General features: G+C 38.5%; 2 protein-coding genes and 1 pseudogene across 2 annotated transcripts; all 3 read left to right on the plus strand.

Moving 5' to 3' along the window:
* Positions 1-473: 473 nt before the first annotated feature.
* On the plus strand, positions 474-794 carry LOC140857395 (cytokinin riboside 5'-monophosphate phosphoribohydrolase LOG-like). Its single transcript, XM_073256179.1, has one exon. The coding sequence runs from the start codon at positions 474-476 to the stop codon at positions 792-794; it is 321 nt and encodes a 106-aa protein (XP_073112280.1).
* A 1,955-nt stretch (positions 795-2,749) lies between these two features.
* Positions 2,750-5,688, plus strand: LOC140857017 (uncharacterized; annotated as a pseudogene).
* Positions 5,689-16,079: 10,391 nt separating this feature from the next.
* Positions 16,080-17,342, plus strand: LOC105042704 (uncharacterized protein At5g39865-like). Its single transcript, XM_010919999.4, has one exon. It carries the CDS (start codon positions 16,207-16,209, stop codon positions 17,182-17,184), a length of 978 nt encoding a protein of 325 aa, XP_010918301.2. The 5' UTR covers positions 16,080-16,206; the 3' UTR covers positions 17,185-17,342.
* The last annotated feature ends 5,633 nt before the right edge of the window (positions 17,343-22,975 follow it).

The raw sequence follows: 22,975 nt of genomic DNA on the forward strand, positions 1-22,975 counted from the left end.
GAAGATCTGATTTCTGGATTTTTCGGCTCAAATCAGCAGAGGTCGACTCATGAGTCGACTCATGCCTTGTGGGTCGACTCATGAGTCGACTCACAGGTCGTGCCAAGTCAAAAATCCAGCGTGCCATGGGAATTTTTTGCGTGCCATTCAGCTCATAGTGCCATGAGTTGACTTATGAGTCGACTCATGCACTTCAAACCTTCATAACTTCAAAAATATTAGTCCAAACACAATGAAATTTTCACCAATAGATTTCAAATCATTTGTTCTACCAAATGGTACTATCAAATCAGGATTTTAGTGAAATTATGATTTTGCCCTTGAAGAGCATAAGGACTTTTTCAATTGTTTGTATCCCTTCAATCTGCTTTGTAATCATCAAAATCAATCTAGGAGCAACAATAGATCATAATACATAGATCAAATTAGGAGAGATTGAAGTGGTGACCCACATGCATGAAAGGAAACATAAGATGGCTCAGATGGCAGATGCTTTTATCGCTTTGCCTGGTGGATATGGAACGTTTGAAGAGTTGCTAGAGGTTCTTACGGGGGCTCAACTTGGGATCCATAAGAAACCAGTTGGCCTTTTAAATGTTGATGGCTTTTATGATTCATTGCTGTCACTTTTCGACAAAGCCACTGATCAAAGATTTGTAACCCAAGCTGCTCGCAACCTCATCATCTCAGCCCCATCAGCTAAGGAACTTGTTGGAAAGTTAGAGACATATGTGTGGAATTATGAATCTGGCTTTGTTTGGGATGTAAAGGATCAGACCCCTAGAAATGAGTAGAAAATATTTCTTTCTAACTTTTTCAGCTTGATCATCCTTAATTCCCTATTTGGTTATATGAGGGAAGAAACCGTTATTTATCAAAAATCTACCTCATTTATTTTCAGATTAGTTTCGTTTTGACGTACCCTACATATATGAGAGGAGTAAGATCCATTGATGAGAGGGGATTTGCATGCCTTTGTTCTGGATTAGTTTCATTTTGATATGAAAAATCGCATGCAAAGATGATTTGTTAGGCTAGGACTGGTTAGACTTTGACCAATGGAAAAGCCACATCATCAAGTCTGATTTCACAATGACAATAGTATCACCGCTGTGTTGGAATCATAGAAAACCTATGAGCTGCAAAATGTTTGCTGCAGTGGCACGCTAGAATGCAAATAAAACTTGTTATTTAATAAATAACACTAGGTTCCCTTTTGTGAAAAGTATAAATAGTAGTTTCTATTAGGTTATGCAAGGAATATCATAATACAATAAAATATGAGTGATCAAACGGTATTCAAGGTTTGTACCAAAAAATACTAATAATATCTAAGGTAAACTACAAAGGATGTGACTACCCAAATCTAGTTTGTATGTCCTTATTTGACATGTATTTATGGTTGAAAGTGGCTTTGTTTGATTTGTATGGTCTAATGTTCACATACTACTGATCAGTCCAATCAAATGACACTTGTTTTTTTTTTTCCTTGTGGCTCTTAGCCTAATGCTAGCGAGATATCAAGCTTTTCATTTATCAAATTAGACTTCATTTTGTTGTGATTGAAAAGTTAAATATCTTTTCTGTTATATGGAGATTATGAGCACATGGTGCATAGTTTTCTATATCATTGTGAAATATTCAAGTTGGTTGATAATCTCTCATTAAATTATAGTATTAGTTGCAACTTTTTATCATAGAAATGGCTAGATTTTCAAATGCATGCTAAGTAGATTTTTATGGATGTTTTTGTGATGGTTGTGAATTTAATGCCAGGCAATGTTAATTATGAATTAATTTTAAAAAAAAAAATTGCATTGCATAGAAACATAGACCCATCTTTTGATTAATGTACATATTCTATTGTATCCGTACATTTATTTATTTTTGTACGGATAAAAGAATTATGTACATTGATCAATTGATTGTCCAGTATGGACAGTTTGGAAAATGTGAGTAATTCTATAGGTCATTACCATAATCAAATGGTATGCTGAGGGTTCGGAATAAATTTCAGATGGTATTTTCCTTTTGTTCTTCCTATACGGAAGAACTAAGGGGAAATGCTGCCGAAATTTTTTTCGGCTCTTGTTGCATATTATTTGATTTTTGTAATTGACCTATAGAATTAATGTATTTTCTGAATGGGATAGGACCTTCTTTACCTATTAGTTGATGATAGCAAGCATTTACTATGTAAACTTTATGTAGCTATTATTTTTTTGGATTTTATGAAATGACTGATATTTTTTACTCATTGCATTAATATAGATTGTATAATTTTTTTTATTTTTAGATAAATTGCAAGTTCGGTCAGTTTTATCCTACAATGGACAAAAGTTGGATAAATAAACCAAAGAATAGTAAAGAATATTTAGATGGAGTTCATGACTTCATTAAATTTGGTATGGAGAAAAGTAGTTTGAATGGAAAGATTTTATGTCCATGTCGGAAATGTGTAAATAGTTCTTCTTTAGATCCACAAAATGTTGAAGAACATTTGGTATGGAATGGTTTTTTAAGAGGTTATACCGACTGGATTTTTCATGAAGAATCTATGTTGCCATCATCATGTAACCAACCCCTGACTCATTGCGGATCCACTAGCCTAGAAGACAATTCTGCAAGAGATGATGATATAAGGGGTTTGATCACAGATGCTTTTGGATTTGATGTTCAAAATTTAGGAGAATCCAATAGTATACAAGAAACAGTTGGGATGTTTGATGGATGTACGCATACGGAACGTATGCATGTTGAGGAGCCCATACATACATCTAATGATGAGACAGCTCATTATCACACCTTAATGAAAGATGCAGATGAAGAATTATATCCGGGTTGTACAAAATTTTCTAAGATTTCTTTTCTTGTACATTTATTTCATATAAAATATTTGAATGGATAGTCTGGAAAGAGTTTTACCATGTTGCTCAAGTTATTAAAGGATGCATTTCCAGAAAGCACTCGTTTACCACCATCGTATTATGAAGCCAAGAAAGTAGTAAAGGAATTGGATCTTGGATACGAAAAGATTCATAGTTGTCCGAAAGATTGTATGTTATATCGGGGTGAAAACGCTAATCAAGAGTCATGCAATGTATGTGGATCTTCAAGATGGATAACACAAAAAGAAGATCGAGATGATGTACTGAATGAATTGGATGCAACGTGGAGTAAAAAGAAACCGGCCAAGGTATTGCGTTACTTTCCTCTTATACCTAGATTGAAAAAGATTTATGCATCATCAAAAACAGCTTCATCAATGAGATGGCATCATGAAGGACGTACAAAGGATGGAATGTTGAGACATCCAGCAGATAGTCTTCAATGGAAAGCATTTGATGATAGGCATCCTGATTTTGCCTCTGATGTTCGCATTGTTAGGTTTGGCTTAGCTTCTGATGGCTTCAATCCATTTCGGACCCTGAGTTCTACCTACAACACTTGGCCAGTCATTTTGATACCTTACAATTTGCCACCGTGGATATGCATGAAACAATCATCACTTATCTTGTCAATGGTTATTCCAGGAGATAAGGGTCCAGGCAATGATATTGATATTTTTCTACAGCCTTTGATAGAGGAATTGAAACAGTTGTGGGAGGGTGTTGATGCATTTGATGCTTCCAACGGCCAAACATTTAAACTACGGGCAGCTTTGTTATGGACTATTAATGATTTTCCAGCATATGCCAATTTATCTGGCTGGAGTACAAAGGGACGGGTCGCATGTCCTTGTTGTGGAGATTCAACACATTCAATTTGGTTAAAACATGGAGGTAAATTTTGTTACATGGGACATCGTCGATGGTTGGAAGCAAATCATCCGTTTCGATTTCAGAAAGATTTGTTTGATGGTACTATAGAATTGGGATGTGCCCCTATTCCACCTTCTGAAACTGATGTTCATAGACAAATGGATGGCATGAATTACAGCTATGGTAAGCACTCAAAGTCCTCTAAAAAAAGAGGAAGGGATGATGTTGAAAGCTCAGTGCACGAAGGGTTACCAGAGGAAGTCAGTATCAGTACTATAGATGCAGAGTTGTTTCAAGATCCAGACAATTATTTCGAGGATGAAAATGAGGAAGACACACAGATAGTATCTACACAACAGTCAAGTAAATATTTATGGAAAAAACGAAGTATCTTTTTTAACTTACCTTATTGGAAACATAATCTTATTCGGCACAATCTTGATGTCATGCATATAGAGAAGAATGTTTGCGATAATTTACTTGGAATATTTTTAAATCTTGATGGAAAGAGCAAAGATAACATGAAGGCACGTCTTGATTTAAAAGAAATGGGTATCCGACAGGAACTTCATCCTAAAATGCTTGCTAATGATAGAATTTATGTGCCTCCTGCATGTTACACAATGTCTGCTCGAGAAAAGGATAATTTTTTGGGAGTTTTGAAAAGTATCAAAGTACCCGATGGATATGCATCGAATATTTCACGATGTGTGCATCTAAAGGATCGAAAACTTTCAAATCTTAAAAGTCATGATGGTCACATATTGATGCAAGATATTTTTCCAATAGCTTTAAGATCGTCATTGCCGAAACAAGTTGTTACAATTGTACTTTGATTATCGTCATTCTTTAAGGCATTATGTTCCAAAGTTATTGATCCTCGGGAACTTGATCAGTTAGAATCGGATATTACAATTACACTTTGCCAGATGGAAAAGATTTTTTCTCCTGAATTTTTCACTATTATGGTACATCTGCTCATTCACCTAGCTTCAGAAGTTAAAGTTGGTGGATCGGTACATTATAGATGGATGTATCCTATTGAGAGGTATTATTGCAAACCTTAAATCTTTTGATAATTTTATTAGAAACAACAGCATACTGATATTTTAATAAATATTTAATTCTTGAAAGTATCTTGTGCGTCTTAAAGATTATGTGCGAAATAGAGCCTATCCCGAAGGCTCGATTGCTGAAGCATATATTGCGGATGAATGTTTGATATTTTGTTCAAGATATCTTCAAGGTGTAGAGACTATTTTTAGTCGACCTTAATGACATAATGACTTTGTGGAGAATGCAGAACTGTATAAGTTCTTAACTGCTGGAAAATTCTTGGGAAGAGGTGAAAGTATTGTACTTGATCAAAAATCCTTAGCACAAGCACATCGTTATATGTTACTTCATAGTGACATAATATCTGACCATCGCAGGTTAGTATATTTAAGGAATGACATCAAAATTTAAATTTTATATTAGATATAATGTTCTAAATGATATATTTATATTTTATGCAGTGAATTTTTAATTTATCAGAGACGAGCCAATCATAACATTCGTCCTAATGCAAGGATTGAACAGCGATGGTTGGTCGAGTTATTCCCTATGTGGCTTTCGAATCAGGTGTGATTTATATTTAATTATGAGATATATTAATTTTTGATACATATTTAATATCAGATAACTCAACTGCACTTCGTCATATCATTTTTTGTTAGGTATCAAAGATGATGGAGACAAATAATTCAGATGAACTAATAGCTCTTGCTCGAGGACCTAACAAGATTGTGAATAGATATAACGGTTTCATAATTAATGGCTTTAAATTTCATACTAGAGAATGGGAGAAATTTAGAAAAACACAGAATAGCGGTGTTATGGTGGAAGCGGATGGAAAATCCTATTATGGTGCACTTAAAGATATCTATGAGTTGGATTATTATGGAAAATTTAAAGTAGTACGTTTAGATGTGATTGGATAGACATAAACTCACCAAGGGGTTTGAAACAAGATGCAAATGGATTTACACTTGTAAATTTTTCAAGGTTGATACACACTGGTGTGTTATTGAAGGATGACCCATTCATTTTTTCATCTCAAGCTCGTCAAGTATTTTATGTACAAGACGCAAAAGATAAATATTGGTTTACTGTCATCAAAACAAAACCTAGAGACTTATATGATATGGGAAACCAAGTGGAGGATGATGACGATGACACTTATACACAATGTATGCCCTACAATTTTGTGCCAGCTGATGATTTAAATGCTACGACGACGTTGGTTAGAACAGAATTCGAAGAAAACACTACTGCTTAATTGTTACTGGTAATAATTATTTATGATGTATATATTTTGCATTAATTATTGTGTTATTTTACTCCATATATTAACTGATTCTACCTTTTATTTATATAAATGCTAGGTGACATCATGCGTCGCAGGGGACGATATGCTGGTGTGCAGTTTCAGTTTTCACAGACAGAGGCCGGTACGTCTTCTTCAGCACAGCAGCCTGAGGCCAGTTCAGCTGCACAGCATTCTGAGCCCTGTCCTTCATCATCAGCACAGCACGATCCTCCTGTTCATCAGCCAGATGATGAGATACACGTGCAGGGTATATATTGTCTTTCATGTAATTTTTTTTTATTTCATTTTATGTATATTTATGATATAGTTACTTTTATGTATTTTTTGCAGACGGATCTAGGAGAGTATGCGCCAGACGCGGATCCACAGTAGTACGAGATGTGTGGCAGATGCGTGAGGGCGAGAGGATTATTGTGGAGTGCAATCAGCTAGGTCAGCCAATTAAGAAAGCTGCCTGCTTATTGACTTCATTTTTGGGGACTGTTGCTCGGAGGCCTCAGCTATGTCCGTTGGGCTATGCAAAATGGAATGACATGCTTCCAACGTACAAAGTTGAGCTCCTCCGAGTTATAGAGGTAATGAATTGATGTTCATACTGTATATTAATTGTTAATCATTTATATAATTTATTTCATTTAACTTTTTTTTTATAGAGCAAGTTTGTTCTCCCTCCATCCACTCATGATTTTGTAATGAAGTCTCTCAACCGCAAATGGAAAGAATATAGAACACAATTGAAGAAGGACTATATGAGACAGGGTATGACAGAGGAGGAGGTTGCTAGGAATTGTCCTCCTGATGTACCCCCTCATCAGTGGATGGAGTTGGTTCATTATTGGTTCTCCAAGAGGGCACAGGTATATTATCTGTTTATTATCTTTTTTTCCTAAATATTTTATAAAAATATTAATTTTTATTATATATTGTATATATAACAAGTTCTTTACTTTATTTAACAGACTTATTCTGCTATTGGTAGAGCTGCACGAGCAGCTCAGTCTGTTCCTCATACATCGGGGTCGAAGAGTTATGCACGACTCCGACAGGAGTTTGTATGTTCCTTAAACTTTCATAATTAACTTTTAATTTTTATGTTCAAATATTTATATAACTAATATCATTATGTATCGTGGATCATGTCTGTATCATGATACTCATATATTTTTTTAAATTATCATAACTGTTTGCTTAAAATTGAAATTATTTGTGTAGGAGGATGAGCATGGGAGGGAACCCGGACAAGTGGAGTTTTACCGGATGACTCATACTCATCAGGATGGTACTTTTGTTCGAGATGAGTCGAGAGATTTATATGTACGGCATTATTAATATTATATTTTTTGTAATGATTTAAATTTAATTTTGTTAGCTATTAATGTATAACTCTTGTTTTCAAAAAAAATACAGGAGAGGGCTACATCTCTCATTGCGGAGCGTGACGACGAGTCTGCAGCATCTACGCAGCAGAGTCGTATCGAGGCCGAGGTATTCACAGAGTTGATGGGACCAGAGCGCTACGGCCGAGTGAGGGGTTATGGAGTAGGAGTCACCCCCACTCAGTTATCTGAGGTTAGTAGATATACGCAGCATGCTGCAGCAGATGCTCAGGATTCACGCGTTCGCAGACTCGAGGCGAAGATACAGGAGATTAGACAGAGTCATGCCGCTGAGATGGAGGAGATGCGACAGAGCCGTGCCGAGATGCAGGCCATGAGGGGACAGATTGATCGCCTTACATCTTTATTAGAGATGTATGGTTCATCTCAGGTAAACACATAATATTAAATATATATTTTTGTATTAATTTAATGATTTATATATTTTATTTATAGATATGCAAATCATGCTTTTGATATATTTTTTGTAGGCTCCTGGCATATCAGGCACCCGTCGAGATAGCGGCACGTCACGTGGAGACAACGACGACCATCTGCCTGCAGATTAATGTTATTTTATTTTTATTATATTTTTATATTTATTTATATTATTCTTGATTGTAATGGACGATTAGTACTTTATTTTTATTTATATAAAATATTATCTTTTGGTTTGATTAAATTTTCTATTTCAGCTTGCTTTTGATGTGAATGATGGTGATTGTACAGGTGTGAATGTGAATGTGGTGATTGTACATGTTTATGTTCGAATAATTGATATGATTTCGTACAGGAATGTATTGTATTCTTTTTTTTTTTTAGATAATATCTGTATTTTTTTTTCTCTTAAAACCTTTAACGACGCTTATAAGCGTCGTTAAAATTATTTTAACGACGCTTATAAGCATCGTTAAAGATAAAAAGCCGACGCTTCGAAAAGCGTCTTGGTAGACTGTACGGTCACGCGGAGTCATTAACGATGCTTTAAAGCACCGTTAAAATTTCTTTTTGCGACGCTTTAAAGCGTTGTTAAAAATATATTTAACGACGCTTATAAGCGTCGTTAAGACAAGTTTAACGACGCTTTAAAGCGTCGTTAATGTAAATCTTTACGATGCTTTAAAGCGTCGTTAAAAAATAACGATACTTTTAAAAAGCGTCGGCGCTATTCGTCCCCACTCTTACATAGTCGACGCTTTGCCGACGCTTTTCGAAGCATCGTAAAGCGAAATAGCGACGCTTTAAAGCGTCGTTAATGACCATTAATAGCATCGTTAATGACCATTTTTTCTGTAGTGTATGCTGAAGAGGTTCAGCATGGAGAATTCCAAGAAAGGCTATCTTCCGATAGATCATGAAATTTTTTTCTCAAAGAGGGATTGTCCGACAACACCTCAAGAGAGAGAGCGTATGGGTAGAATTTCATATGCTTCGACAGTGGGATCTATCATGTACGCCATGACATGTACACGATCAGATGTGGCATACTCACTAGGGGTAGTTAGTAGATACCAATCTGATCCAGAGGAGAATCACTGGAAGATTGTTAAAACCATCCTGAAGTATTTAAGAAATACTAAGGACCAGTGGCTTGTTTATGGTGAATCAGACTTGAGACTTATAGGATTTACAGACTCTAGTTTCCAGTCTGATTACGATGACAGCAAAAGTGTGTCGGGATTTATTTTTAGCCTTAATGATGGGGCTATCTGCTGAAAAAGTTTCAAGCAGCACACAATGGCTGATTCAATTTGCGAAGCGGAGTATGTCGCCGCATCAGATGCTGCCAAAGAAGCGGTGTGGCTGAGAAAATTCATCACCGAGCTCGGAGTAGCACCCTCCCTTGTTGGTCCAGTTCTGCTCTACTGTGACAGCTCTGGAGCCATTGCTCAGGCGAAGGAACCAAAGGCACACTAGCGGACGAAGCATATTCTGCGTCGCTACCATCTCATTCGGAAAATTATGGATCGAGGTGACGTCGATCTTCAGAAGATCGACGGGAAGAAGAACCTGTCTGACCCATTCACTAAAGCCATTGCGGTGAAGGAGTTCGACAACTACAAGTCGAAGATGGGTATTAGATACTGCACTGATTGGCTTTAGGCCAAGTGGAAGATTGTTGAAAATAGTGTCCCAAAGTCAATCGTCAGTCTATTGACGATTGTGCTCATTTTTGTATTTGTACATGAATTATGAATTAATAAAAATTATTTTGATATTTTTCATCATAAAATATTTCATCTTCTAATGAACTCCTATGTTGTGGTGAAGTCCTTAGGACTATTTAAACTCAACAAAGGAGGATTTGTCATTTAGTCCTTAAATCTGTTCGCGATCAAATGATACGTTGTTACCAAGGACGATAATGTTTATCAAGCATAGGTCATTGTGTGCCATATAGGTTGGTTGTCCTCTTAACCAATGAGTATGGAGACACTGGTATGGCATACAAGTGAGATGTAAGGGTACATCTGCACTGAATGTGACCGACTCCAGAGCTATTTATGCTATCAAGATTTATTCCGATGGAATATGGGTATAAATATCTCTCTGATCTGAGACCGCCATGGTGACTTGCAAGCAACTCACTGCACTTAGGTACTGGACTACCTGAATTTCTAATTCAGTGACGGAAGGCTACTGGATGTAGTCAAGTACTTGACTCGTCGGTGCGTGTGTCAAGATGGGATTGATCACTTCAGTTTAGAAGCTGTGTACAGTCATGTTTCAATTTAGCAAAACCTTGGCCAGGGTAGTCCTTGTGAGGAGTCACAGGACTGTTTGAGTTGAGCATGATTCGGATGATCTGATCAGGATTGACAGTTTAACCCTGAGTCATCCTAAACACAGGGGTCAAAAGGATGAATTATACAGTAACCATATTCATGTAGGTTCTGAGTATTGTTATTGTGACTATTCGATCTATCCGGACGTCGGGTACCATTGCTAGATGGTCACTTCGATTAGTACAGGAATTGATTCCTGTGCTACCGGCTTAGGTTTGAACTTGTAGGGTCACACATATTAGAGGTTCCTATCTGATCTGATAGCTGATGTAGAATTCTACATGTTTGGAACTTAGTGATCGAGAATCAAGATTCTCTGATCACGAGTTCCACACATTATGGGTATCGGGGTCAAGAGTCCTACTGGTTGGGATTTTTCGATCAGAGTTACATATCGATGAATTCTGATGCCTGATTGTCCATCGGACTTGAACTCAGTATTTATGAGAGATTTAATTAGTGATTTGATCACTAATTAACTTAATTTTATTAAGTAATTATTTTTGGATCAAGTCTAATTGAATTAGATTCAGTTGGGTTTGACTCGATTAGGTTAAGAGTTGACCTAATCTCAAGATGGTTTGGTCCCTGATTTGATCGGGGGTTGGGCTTAGTCAATTCTTAATTTGATTAAAATTTTATTGAACTTAATTAAGTCTAATTAAATTAGATTTAAATTAGTCTAATTAGACCTAACTTATTTGGTTCAATTAGGTTAGTTTAAATAATGAAACAACCTTGACCTAATCTCCATACGCCACCTCACTTCCATTGCACCCATTTGAATTCATGAGAAGAAACTTCTCATGAATTATTTCCTCACGCCAAGTCCTCTCCATGCCCTACTTTAATGTGCCAAATAAATAGATAAGGATGATTGGTTGGCCATTCAAATTCAAAATAAAGTTTGAATTTGAATGGGCAATCAATCTTTGCACCTTATCCCTTTTTTTATGCCCCATTTATTACATGAGAAAAGATTTCTCATGAAATCACTCCATGCACAATTTAAGCCACACCTCACATCTTTAGTGGATAAGGGATGAGTTGGTGTCCATTTGAATTCAAAATTTGATTTGAATTCAAATGTGCAATTACTCATCTTTATCCTTTCTTTTGGATAAGACGTTTGAGGTTGTTATAAAAGGAGGAGAAGAGTGGGGCGTGATAGAAGAAGATTTTTGGAAAAAAATTTTGGGGTGTGAGAAGTCTTGTGCGTGAGAAGGAAGTCCATATCCTTCCAAGAGAAAAAAAAAAAAAGTGGGTGCAAGGTTTCCGATGAGTTCTCTAGAGTTTTAGCCTGGGGTTCAGAAAGTGAGAAAGTGAGCTACGAGTGTCGTGAGCACACAAAATCTTAGGAAGATCTTCAACATCCTCTCAAGCATATCTGTTGACTATCTGGAGCATTTGAAGAATCGACAGACATCGATCGAAGGAGTTCGATCAGCATCCGCCGTCAAAAGGGCTCTACAACGAGCTAGCACTCGTGAGGAGTCGATCAGATCGGGAGCTTCATGTGGACGATCCATAGAGGCCAGACATTCTGTGTGGCTGCATCGCAACGATCAGACTCTCCCGAGGGTGATCAGATTACGGTGATCTTCTACCCGCACAAAGGTATTGTGTTCTGAACACATTACAGTAAAGTGTTTACTGTTCGTATTTGAATTTTAAATTTAAATGAATGTATGCTATATATCATATTTAGAATTTAGTGTAGGATAAATTTATGTTAATTAATTAGATTAATTAATAATTTTTACTATAAAATAATAATTTTGAAAAAAAATTTAAAATTATCATTTTACCCCTGCACTGAATTTTCCCGCAGTCATAGCACGACATGGTAAGGATCCATCCTCTCAGCCCCTCCTTGACCTCGAAGGATGACTCAGGGCCATCGGAGGGGTGAGCAGGAGTCGAGTCATAGGGTTCGAGCATAGCTTCGATCTTCCAGCAACTTGTTGGTCTTCAACATCTTCCTCTCAGGCCTCGACGATCAAGATGTGGGGTGATGCACATGTTGAAAAAGTCGTGCATAGACTTTTTTGCCAATGACCTCAGAGCTTTTAGAACATTATTCATGAGACTGTGGTTGAGATTCTTTAGGATTCACATCTGTACGATCAGCTGAACTTATTGTCACAGCCATCACAACAGGTCAGTCAAGCAGTATTAATAAATTTATTTATTTATTTTAAATTTTTATATTTAGAAGCTTCACATAGTTAGGCTTGAGTCAAAAGAAAGAAACCTAGGGGTCAAAAGTCAATCTACCTATCTGATAGATGGATCGAAGGTGTAGATACATTCGTAACATCGAATGAGATGTGTAGGAATAATCTACTCAAAAATTGAAGGAGTATATCAAAATATACCCCTCCGTATCGGTTTAGACTTTAAGCAAAAAAAAGGAGGTATCTAAGGGGTCAAAATTTAATCTAACCATCTGATAGACGGATCGGAGGTGTTTATAACTTTGTATCATTAAATGAAATATGTAGGAATAACCCATTTAAGAATCGAAGGAGTATATCGAAGTATATTTCTCCATACCGATTTAGACTTCAAGTGGGAGGGAAGAGGTACGCAGGAGGTCAAAATTCAATCTGACTATCCAATAGACTGGTCAGAGGTGTCTATAGCTCTGTATCATTGAATGAAATATATAAGAATAATCTGTTTGAGAATCGAAGAAGTATATAAAAATATAATCCTCCATAAAGATTTAGACTTAAGGCACATCAATTACTTTAGTTTTACAATTTTAATTAATTTAATTTTAAAATTATTAATAATATTTTTTTTTATTATAAGATATTAGGATATTTGGCTCTTATCCATCTACTATTGCAGATGACGTACAGGAGGAGGAGAAGGATCTTCATTGATTTTTTTAGTTTTGATGTAATGTATTTAATTTTGATATTTGAATAATATTATCTTGTACAGTTGGATAATTCATACTTTTTCTATAATATTAATTTTTTATTTATGATGGTGATAGTTAATTATTAGTTATTATAATATTTATAAATATATATTGGTTATTAATTTAATTATAGTATATTTTAATAAATATATTTTTTATAATTTTTTTTAAATATATTATTAGCGACAGCTAAATCCGTCGCTAAATATTAGTGATGATTGTACCTTATTAGCAACAGCTACAGTGATTGCTAATATATTTTTAATTTTTTTTAATTTAAATTAGAAAATGATCTAAAAATTATTATAAACGATGGATATGTCGTCGCTAATTATTGTCGCTAATACCTTATTAGTGATGGTTTTTCTCGCCATCCCTAATATTGATCTTCAGCATCCAATATTTTTTGATGGTTTATTGGTGATGGTGTATCGTTGCTAATAGAATTAGCGATGACTTTTCAGTAATTAGTGACGGCACTTAGCCATCGCTAATAAATAATTTTTTTTATAATGCCATAGTCACTGAACATCCCTAAAGATAGAAGACCCTTTCAAAGTGTAGGGACCTCTCTGACATCTAAAATCATATGAGCATATCCATCGACCATCTTGATCCATACATCTCCCACTCTAGTGATAGGGCACTCGTCATTGTCTCCTATATAAATAATGCTACCCTGGTAAGGTCTATATGAAATCATCACTCCTTGTAAGGACTCATATAAAACATTATATCTGAATCAAGAATTCATTGATTGAGTATCTCCGATCTCCCTTGAACAGATAATGCATCTCTATCTTTTGATGTAGTAGAACCAGCATCTTCCATGTTTTTCTGAGAATTATTAGACTTAGGCTTGTCCTCTCCACCTTTCTTTCTCAATCTGCAATCCTTCCTCATGTGTCTTAATTTACCACAGCTCTAGTACTTTACCTTTTTTTTGTCTTAGACTTCGATCTGGATTTTTCTCTATCACCATGATCTCTCTCCATGGACCTTCTTCGTACTACCACTGTATCAGCTAACGAACTTTGACTTGATTTATGTCTCAGTTCTTTTGGGAGAAGCGATGCTATAATAGATTTCATCTCAAGAGACTTCACATGGCTAAAATTCATGATCAGATTATCCCAAGAATCTGGCGTGGAACAAAGTAAAAGACTAGCTTTTTTCTCATCATCAATTTTAATATCAAAGGCCATAAGCTTACTGATCAAGAAATTAAAGTGGTTGAGGTGCTCTTAAACTAATGCTCCATCCTTCATCTTTAGGTTGTACAGCTACTATCCGAGGAATATCTTATTCACCAATGACTTTCCTTTATAAATACCTTTCAACTTCTCCCTCCATCTTTTTGTAGTTGTCTCAGTCTCGACATTGAAAAGAACAGTATCCTCTAATGCTAGGAATAGGTTTGCCAAAGACATCTCATTTTTCTTTATGAACTATTTATCTATCATCCCTTCCAGCTTGTCTTCTTTATTGAGAGGGTGACAGTGCAAACATCTTTCGCTAGCACCTCATGCATCTTGAGTTTTCATAGTGCAAAGTTTGTCCCATAAAAACGTGAGATCTCCAACTTGGTTATGCTCTTTTCTGCCATCATGGTTATACTGCACAAAACCTTCCTACGAACCTTAATTTGGCTATGATACTAATTGTTAGAAATAGAGGATCTTGCGTAGAAAACTAAAACAAGAGATAAACCATAAGAAAAGTGAAGCAAAAAAAAATAGAGAAAGAATATAAAGAGTTTACAAGGTTTCCCACATTCTTGGTGTTGAGTTTGACAAGGACCATGTTTATTATCCTTGTTGGTTTAAACTATCCATATTTCTATCCTTATCTCACTTCTTACTTATTTGAGTTTATCTTCGCAACTTCTTTTAGTGTTTAGTGGAATGTGACTTCATCGACTAATAGGTTCTGGGGTGCATCGCAAGATGGGAGGAGTCGAAGGAAGGGTGGGGTGCGAGAAGTCATTGAAGATGTGATACTAAATGAGTTAGGAAGGAGAGGGAGAGTGCTTTTGGACTTTATAGTTGAGAGGTAACCGGATAATATCGGTTAGGATAAATTGCCTATTTTAATCTTTGAAAATTGATGGCTAAAATAAATTTCTAAAGGACTATTTGGATATTCCTATAGCATTGAATAAAAAAAATTATAGAATTTATAGATTAGGCCATCTATTTAAGCATGGTCCTCAGTCATTCAAACACCATCTAGTCCAAATTCCATGGAAGAAAAAAATTCTCTATTGATATATTTTTTTTCTGATCCGAATGTTAAGATATTGACTGGATTTGAATATGCTTGCTCACAGATATACAAACTAAATGAACCACCAGACTTGATTTTTATAAAATTTTTAGTCCGATCCTACAAGAATATCCAAATAGATCCTATCTTTTTAAAAATAAAACATGAGAAAAAAAGCACCATAGCAATCTCTTTTAGCTTTTCGAGTGTCATTTAGTAAGAATAACAATAATTATTCATCAAGTGTGAAGCTTTAGTCATTTCTTTCTTTCGGTATTTCTAAAGTCAATTATTAAATCTAACAAGACAACCTCAAAGCCAGCAGCAATCTAGACCCTTCATCAGCTTCAAAGTTCAAACAAAGTTCAAACTCCAAACTTGTCCGGTTTATTTTTGAATTGCCCGCCGCGAACACTGTTCCACCGCACCGAACCAAATAAACCCAACTACGCAGAGATCCATCTCCGTACGCCAAGTGCGCACATGACCATCTTTCCCTCGTTTCGTCAGTCACGCTACCGTCCAACCACGCTTCTTAAATTTCTCCAACCAAACCCTTCCAACATTACTCCACGCTTACCCTTTTAAAGCAACAGGACAAAAGACAAAGCGGTCGAGCCTGTTTGAAACTTTGAAATCTCTCTTCCCTCCCACCTCCTCCTTTCCATGCTCGCTCCATTGATAGTTACATAGATAGACCTTCACTTAGCTAGCCATGGGTTGCGCCTCCTCCGCCTTCCTCGAAGATGAGGACCGTATCGTCGGTGGCCCCGCAGTCGGCCACCACATCGTCTCACTCACCTCCACCACCTACGGCCTCCTCACCACCCTCGACCAACCCCCTCCCCAAACCCCTCCTCCTCCACCACCACCACCACCTCCGCCACCGTCTACCCCCTCCTCCACCCTCCGCTTCCTTCCCATCCTCCGCTCCGAGCCCGAGGTCATCAACTCCTGGGAGCTCATGGCCGGCCTCGACCCCACCACCCCTTCCAAGCCCGCCCTCACCCCCTCCCCAAAACCCTTCGCAAGTCCGGGCAAGGAGAACTACTCCCACCGATCTCTCCGCTTCTCCGATCCCAAGAGGAAGGAAAACATCCTCCGGCCGCTCGATGCCGGCCAGCGGCCGGTGAGGTACCCGCCGGAGATGTTCGAGAAGAGGTGCCCGCCGGGCGGGGCGCAGGCAGCGGTGCTGTACACGACGACGCTGCGGGGGGTGCGGAAGACGTTCGAGGACTGCAACGCGGTGCGGGCGGCGGTGGAGGGGCTCGGGGTGTGGGTGCGGGAGAGGGACGTGTCGATGGACCTGGGGTTCCGGGAGGAGCTCCGGGAGCTGATGAAGGGGAGCGGAGTTCAGGGGCCAGTGGTTCCGAGGCTGTTCGTGAAGGGAAGGGACATCGGCGGGGCGGAGGCGGTGCTGAGAATTCACGAGGAAGGCGGTCTGGCGAGTTTGCTGGAGGGGCTGCCGATGGCGCCCCACGGCGGGGTCTGCGACGGGTGCGGCGGGGTGAGGTTTCTGCCGTGCTTCCAGTGCAGCGGAAGCCGGAAGGTGGTGGTGGTGGTGGTGGCGGCGACGGAGGAGGAGGAGAAGGAAAGGGGGAAAGGTGGTGGATGGAAGCCTGGGAAGGGGAAGGTTGTGAGATGTTCTGAGTGTAACGAGAACGGATTGGTGCTCTGCCCCATCTGCTCCTGATTTTTTTTTTCTTTTTTTACACTTTTTTTTGAATTTTGTAAGGTTTTCGGAAGGAATATGATACGTTGGTCAAAGTTGAGATTGAGCAACTAACGGAGAATATGAATGACCCGATGACTCCCTTTTTTTAGCGTGCGACCGTTTGTATTCTGTGTAAAAAGTACTTGCTATGTGTTTTTAGGGATAAAAAATACATGCTGTGTTTTTAGGGATTTTTTTAATATTTATTTTTAAATTTATTTTCTTCCCATCTTATTTTTCAAAATACGATAAAAATGCTGAGTGAGCTATCATACCGCAAAATTATATTTTGATTCTATGATTTCAAGAGGACATGACACGTCAACTAAAAATCATATGTACAAAATATAATTTTTTGAAATTACATATTGAATATATTTTTTTATTTTAAATTTAAATTTTAAATAATAAAGATGTGATTATTTTTTTTTTCTTTCACTTTTTGTACCAAGGGATTAGCATGGGCAGAAGACATGCAGGCATGGGGTAGGAGGTGAAGAGGGATGCAGGGGCGTCGGGTGCGAGCGCTAGAGCCAAAGGAAGATGGAGGGAGAGGGGTCGCACGGAACCACAGGGGGCATGGGGTGTGGGCTTCGTCCGAGTTGGGAGGAGAGCCAAAGGAAGATGGAGGGAGAGGGGTCGCACGGAACCACAGGGGGCATGGGGTGTGGGCTTCGTCCGAGTTAGGAGGAGAGGGGGCCGGGGGTGCAGGCTTCATCGGGGTCAAGGGGAGAGGGAGCACCAGGGGGGTGAGGGGGGCCGTAGTGGGTGTGGGAGTCATAGAGAAGCCGAGGGGAGGGGGTGTGGAGTATGGGCGTCAGGGTCAAGAGAGGTGGTGGGGTGGGGGGCCGTTGGGCCATAGTGGGTATGGGGGTCACAGAGGAGCTGGGGGGAGGGGGTGTGGAGTGTGTGCGTCAGGGCCGAGAGAGGTGGTGCGGTGGGGGGGAGGGTGGGCTTTTTGGTGCCAAGGGGGCGTCGCAGGATTTTTTTTATTATTATTAAGGACAAAACAAGTGTGGGCTTGGGGCCGCGACCATCCATGCCATCGCTAGGGACCTCCCCTTCTCGCCGCCTCCCTCTCCCCTCGCAACATATGGGCTACCACCTTCCGTGCCATCATCATGGACCTCCCCTCCTTGCCACCTTTCTCTCCTCTCGCGACATCCATGCCGCCCCCCAAGTGGCTCTGGTGGTGCCCGCACCCCACGCGACCCCTCGGCTCCTCGCGGACCATGCTTATTGCGCTTTTGCAGCCCCATGTGCCCCATATGGCCTAAGCTCCTACGCACTTATTTCACATCCCAATATCTATCGGTGCTCGCACCCCATGCCCCCGCCTATCGCTCTCCCACAGATTTTATCCGTCGCTCCTCCGTGGCCCCCACGACCCAGCACCCCCGCCTCCCCAAAAAAACTCAAATCCCCCCTGGCCTCAACAAAGTCCGCACCCCATGCCCCCTGCAGCTCCGTACGTTCCTCCCCACCATCGACCTCCTCTGGCCTTGGCTCTCGCACCCCACATGTCCTTCGCCCGCGCTCACCCATTAGTACCAAGGGAGAAAAAAAATAGAGGGAATGAAATCTTATCGGTTTGAATTTAAATTCATGGAACCCATGTTCAATCGTGATTTCAAAAAATCATGTCCCGAACATGCAATTTCTAGTTGGCTTGCCACTAAGGCTGGAAGTGGGCTCGGGCCGGCTCGAGGCCCATCGGGCTGGGCTGGTTTCGGGCCGGGCTTTAGGCTTGGCCCGAAAATATTCAGACCGGGCTCGGGCCCAAAAAATAGATCCGTTTTGCTTTCGGGCCGGGCTCGGACAGACCTTTGGCCCGACTCGGGCCCGAGCCCGAAACTCGACCCAAATTTCGGCCCGGGCCTCCACACTACTTCAAGCAACTAGGTCCTGGTTCCTGGGGAGAATCGGCAGTAGCAGCGACGAGGAGAGGGGATGATGCAAGGGGGCGATGAGGCGGCCGTGGCTGAAGGAAAAGGAGAAGATGAATCTTAGGGAGCGGCATCGACAGGCGATCACCTGCTAGGACCCTATCCGGACTCCGACGGCATGGGAACTACAACTTTCAGATACGGACGGACATCAACGAGGTCACCATCACTCTCACGAGGGAGGCGGGTTGGATAGTGCTCCCCGACAGCACCACCTTCCCCTCCCACTCCTCCGCCTCCTCTTCTCGGCTTCTCCCCAGGTTTCCATCTCTCTCCCTCTTCTTTAGTTTATCCATCTCATCTCCCTCACCTCCACCACCTACGGCTCTCTCAAAAACCTAGACGACCCCGATCGCCAGCTCATCGCCACCTCTGTCTCATCCAGCGCTGTCATCAACACCCAAGACCTCATGGACGACCTCGACGACCTCCCCTCCCCCACCTCCACCTCCAAGAAGCCCTACCTGCCTCCACGCCCCCTCCCCCAATGCTCTCTCTCCAAACCCTAGGGTTAGAAGTTCTTCTTTTCGGAATTAGGGTAGGGATTCTCCTGGTTCGACTGAGATGATCGGCATACTTTTCCCTTCTTCGATCTTTTAATGCGATTGGATGTGGACCGGTCCGATTGGACTCGGGCCGTTCTCGGGCCCGGGCTCGGGCCTGTGTTTTACCAAAAAAATCGGGCCTAAGCCCGGCCCCAAGCCCGAAAAATTATTTCAAATCGGGCTTGGGCTTAGGTAAGGCCCGGTCTAGCCTGGCCCAGTTTCAGCCCTACCTACCACATCCTCTTAAAATCATAAGTTCAAAATACAATTTCGCAGTGTGGCAACCCATTTAACGCTTCTACCCTATTTTGAAAAATTAGATAGAAAGAAGGATAAATTTAAAATAAATATTAAAAAAATAATATTTTAAGAAAAATCTGTGTTTTTAATTCTCATAGTCATATTCTAGCCTTCTAGGTTAGCAGAAGGCTGTTTAAAGTAGTGGATGGGAGACCAAGCATTTTCCATATGTCAGGTAAAAGGTGTTGCGGTAAGCTTAGCGCCATTGAAACACGAAAAAAATTCATATGGGCGGGCTAAAGAGGAAAATATGAGATGGACTTTTTATTTTGTTATATTTTTTTTCATATCCATTCTAAAGTATAAGTTCAAAATTTTAAATTTTTTTTATTAATAGTATTATCAATTTCATGATAAAAAATAAAAAAAGATTATGTGTGATTTTTTTTTTTTGCTTATTTTCAAAATATATTTCTTATTGATACACACTATAAGGCCAAATAATATGTACCAAGTATATTAGTAATTTAGTAAGTTAACACATATATCTAAGTAAATTGATACATAGTTTTAGAAGGTGATGTTCATCGATACATAGTATACAATCAGATAATGCATATTTAATAAATTAGTCATCTATTAACTCAATACACACTATCAAGTAAATTGATATATATTCTTTGAAATATTGTATTCACCAGTATATACTATATGATTATAGTGATATATATTTATCGACTTCCTAACGCACACTACAAGCTTTTTTGTTATATATCTAATGACAATCCAATACATACTTTCAGGTAAATTAATATATAATTTTTAGAATATATCTTTTATCTAAAAATATATATTGGATTACTATAGGATATGTATATCAAAGAAATTTATGATGTATATCAGGAAGTCAATAAGTATATTTCACATAATCATATAATGAGTATCAATAAACATAATATTAGATATATACCCTAGAAGCCAATCGGACTGACATATTAATTCTTTCTAGGATATAATTTCATACTTAATTTAATTATTTAAGATAATTAACTATTATTCATGTAGTGCATATATCTATGAATCATCCAATGAATTAACAAGATGATGATACATATTCTCAAGAGTCAAAAATTTAAGATATGTGTTATTAGTAGTTAATCCATAACTGCTTTCGATCGTAGGATCATCATGAAGACTATGATCGATTCAGATAGATTGGTGCATAAATCACTTTCTTATGGGTAGACAAGTCTTGAGTCTACAGTATGAAGATATTGGAGCAAGAGTGCAGGTATTTGTTAGAAAATAAAGGTATCGAATATGACCAACATGAGAAGTTACTAAGATGTCTACTCACTCTCAGTGACATTCTCGATACTGTAGTAATGTGAATGGTTCTTTAACCTATAGTGCCTTGACTGTTCACAATGAGGTTGCTATAGTTTGACTACAGCATAACTTGATTTTTTAGATATATGGAGTCTGAGGTATATGTTGGTTGCAGTAGATTCATTGTAGGAATAGAATATGTACCTAGATGGAATCTATCATTTTAGTAGAAAAGAAAAAGTCTTATGTGATTCGTGAGACTAAGTTCAAAAAGTCTTTGGCCAAAACAAGAGTGAATACTGAAAAAAAAAATTTACAGAAATTCACAAATGAACTCGAGTCGAGTCAATCTTGCATATGACAGATAATTGGGTTGATGAGTTTTTCATAACCTCCGTCTAGTTGGGACTCACAATAGAAGAAATGAATCACAAGGTAACTATCCTAGAGATTCATTACTTTCATTCTGTTGGGTTGTCATTACATATTGTTAGGTATTATTGATAGATCGTGAGACTCATCGAGCATCGTCTTGATGATTGATGATTCTTGATGGATAGAGTTGGAATTATTTCAATCCATTGAAAGAAGTTTCAATGATATTTTGATGGAAATCAAAATATATCTCACTATCACACAGAATAGAACTTATGGAGCTACCCACAAAAGAGGTCCTAACTGATCAAGATGTCAAATAGCAATTTTAAATCATAATAGAATTTAATTATCAATTTGATTGATGATTAGACTTATATGTAGATGTTACATAAAGAATTTGTTGAGAGTCAATAAGTTATAAGAGAACTTAATTGCAAAAGTTGTTAATTATTTGATTTGATCAAATATGGATCGAATTAAATTAGATCTAATCTGATTAGATTTGGTTTGATTTGGGTTTTTTAGTTCAAATAAGATTTGAACTTAATTTCTAATTGGGTTTGACTTAATTTAGATTCGAATCGGATTCAAATCGAATTAGAATTAAAATAGAAAATCAGAGTCCCATTAAATTGGGACCCTCTCTACTTATCCACACCTAAGGACCATGCCATAATGGTTTTTCTTATGGGTGCCTATTTCTTTCTTTCTTACAACCAATAGTTGGTTGTTGAGAGATTCTTTCTCTCTTTCTTTTGTCCAAGAGTTGGATATGATTTTTTCTCTCTCTTCTTCTCCACAGATGTCCAAGAGTTGGACATATTTTTTATCTCCTTCTCCTCCATGATCAGTCCAAGAGTTGGACGAGAAGAAAAGAAAGAGATTGGATCTCTTGTTCTTCTTTTTTAGATCTTTTTTTCTCTTGAGAAGAGAAACAAAAAAGAAATCAAATTTGATTTAATTTGTTGATCTTCTTATAGATCTCTTTGATTTCTTTGAGAAAAAAATTAAAAGAGATAAAAGATTTGATAATCCAATGAGCGATCCCTGTAACGGAGCAAATATCTCGATGAGATTGGGATCTCCTGATCAAATCAACCTCGTGTAGATACTTGTAGAAGCTGGATACTTGTATTGCTTCAAAAAGACCTTGAAGATATCCATAGATCATTGGATCGTAACTTCAATAGACCATGAAGATATCTATGAATCATAAGATCGCAGTGAAGATCTACTCACGCAAAGATAAAAATTAAATTTTTATTTTTGCTTGAATCTTAATCTTATACATATGATGATGTCTGGCTTTATGTTGAGATATGATCTCTATGC

The sequence above is a fragment of the Elaeis guineensis genome, chromosome 4 (genome assembly GCF_000442705.2).
Source record: "Elaeis guineensis isolate ETL-2024a chromosome 4, EG11, whole genome shotgun sequence".
NCBI classification, from domain to species: Eukaryota; Viridiplantae; Streptophyta; class Magnoliopsida; order Arecales; family Arecaceae; genus Elaeis; species Elaeis guineensis.

Bases quoted from the DNA above. Each gene is read 5' to 3' on its own strand.
- LOC140857395 (XM_073256179.1), top strand. From the start codon at position 474: ATGGCTCAGATGGCAGATGCTTTTATCGCTTTGCCTGGTGGATATGGA.
- LOC105042704 (XM_010919999.4), top strand. From the start codon at position 16,207: ATGGGTTGCGCCTCCTCCGCCTTCCTCGAAGATGAGGACCGTATCGTC.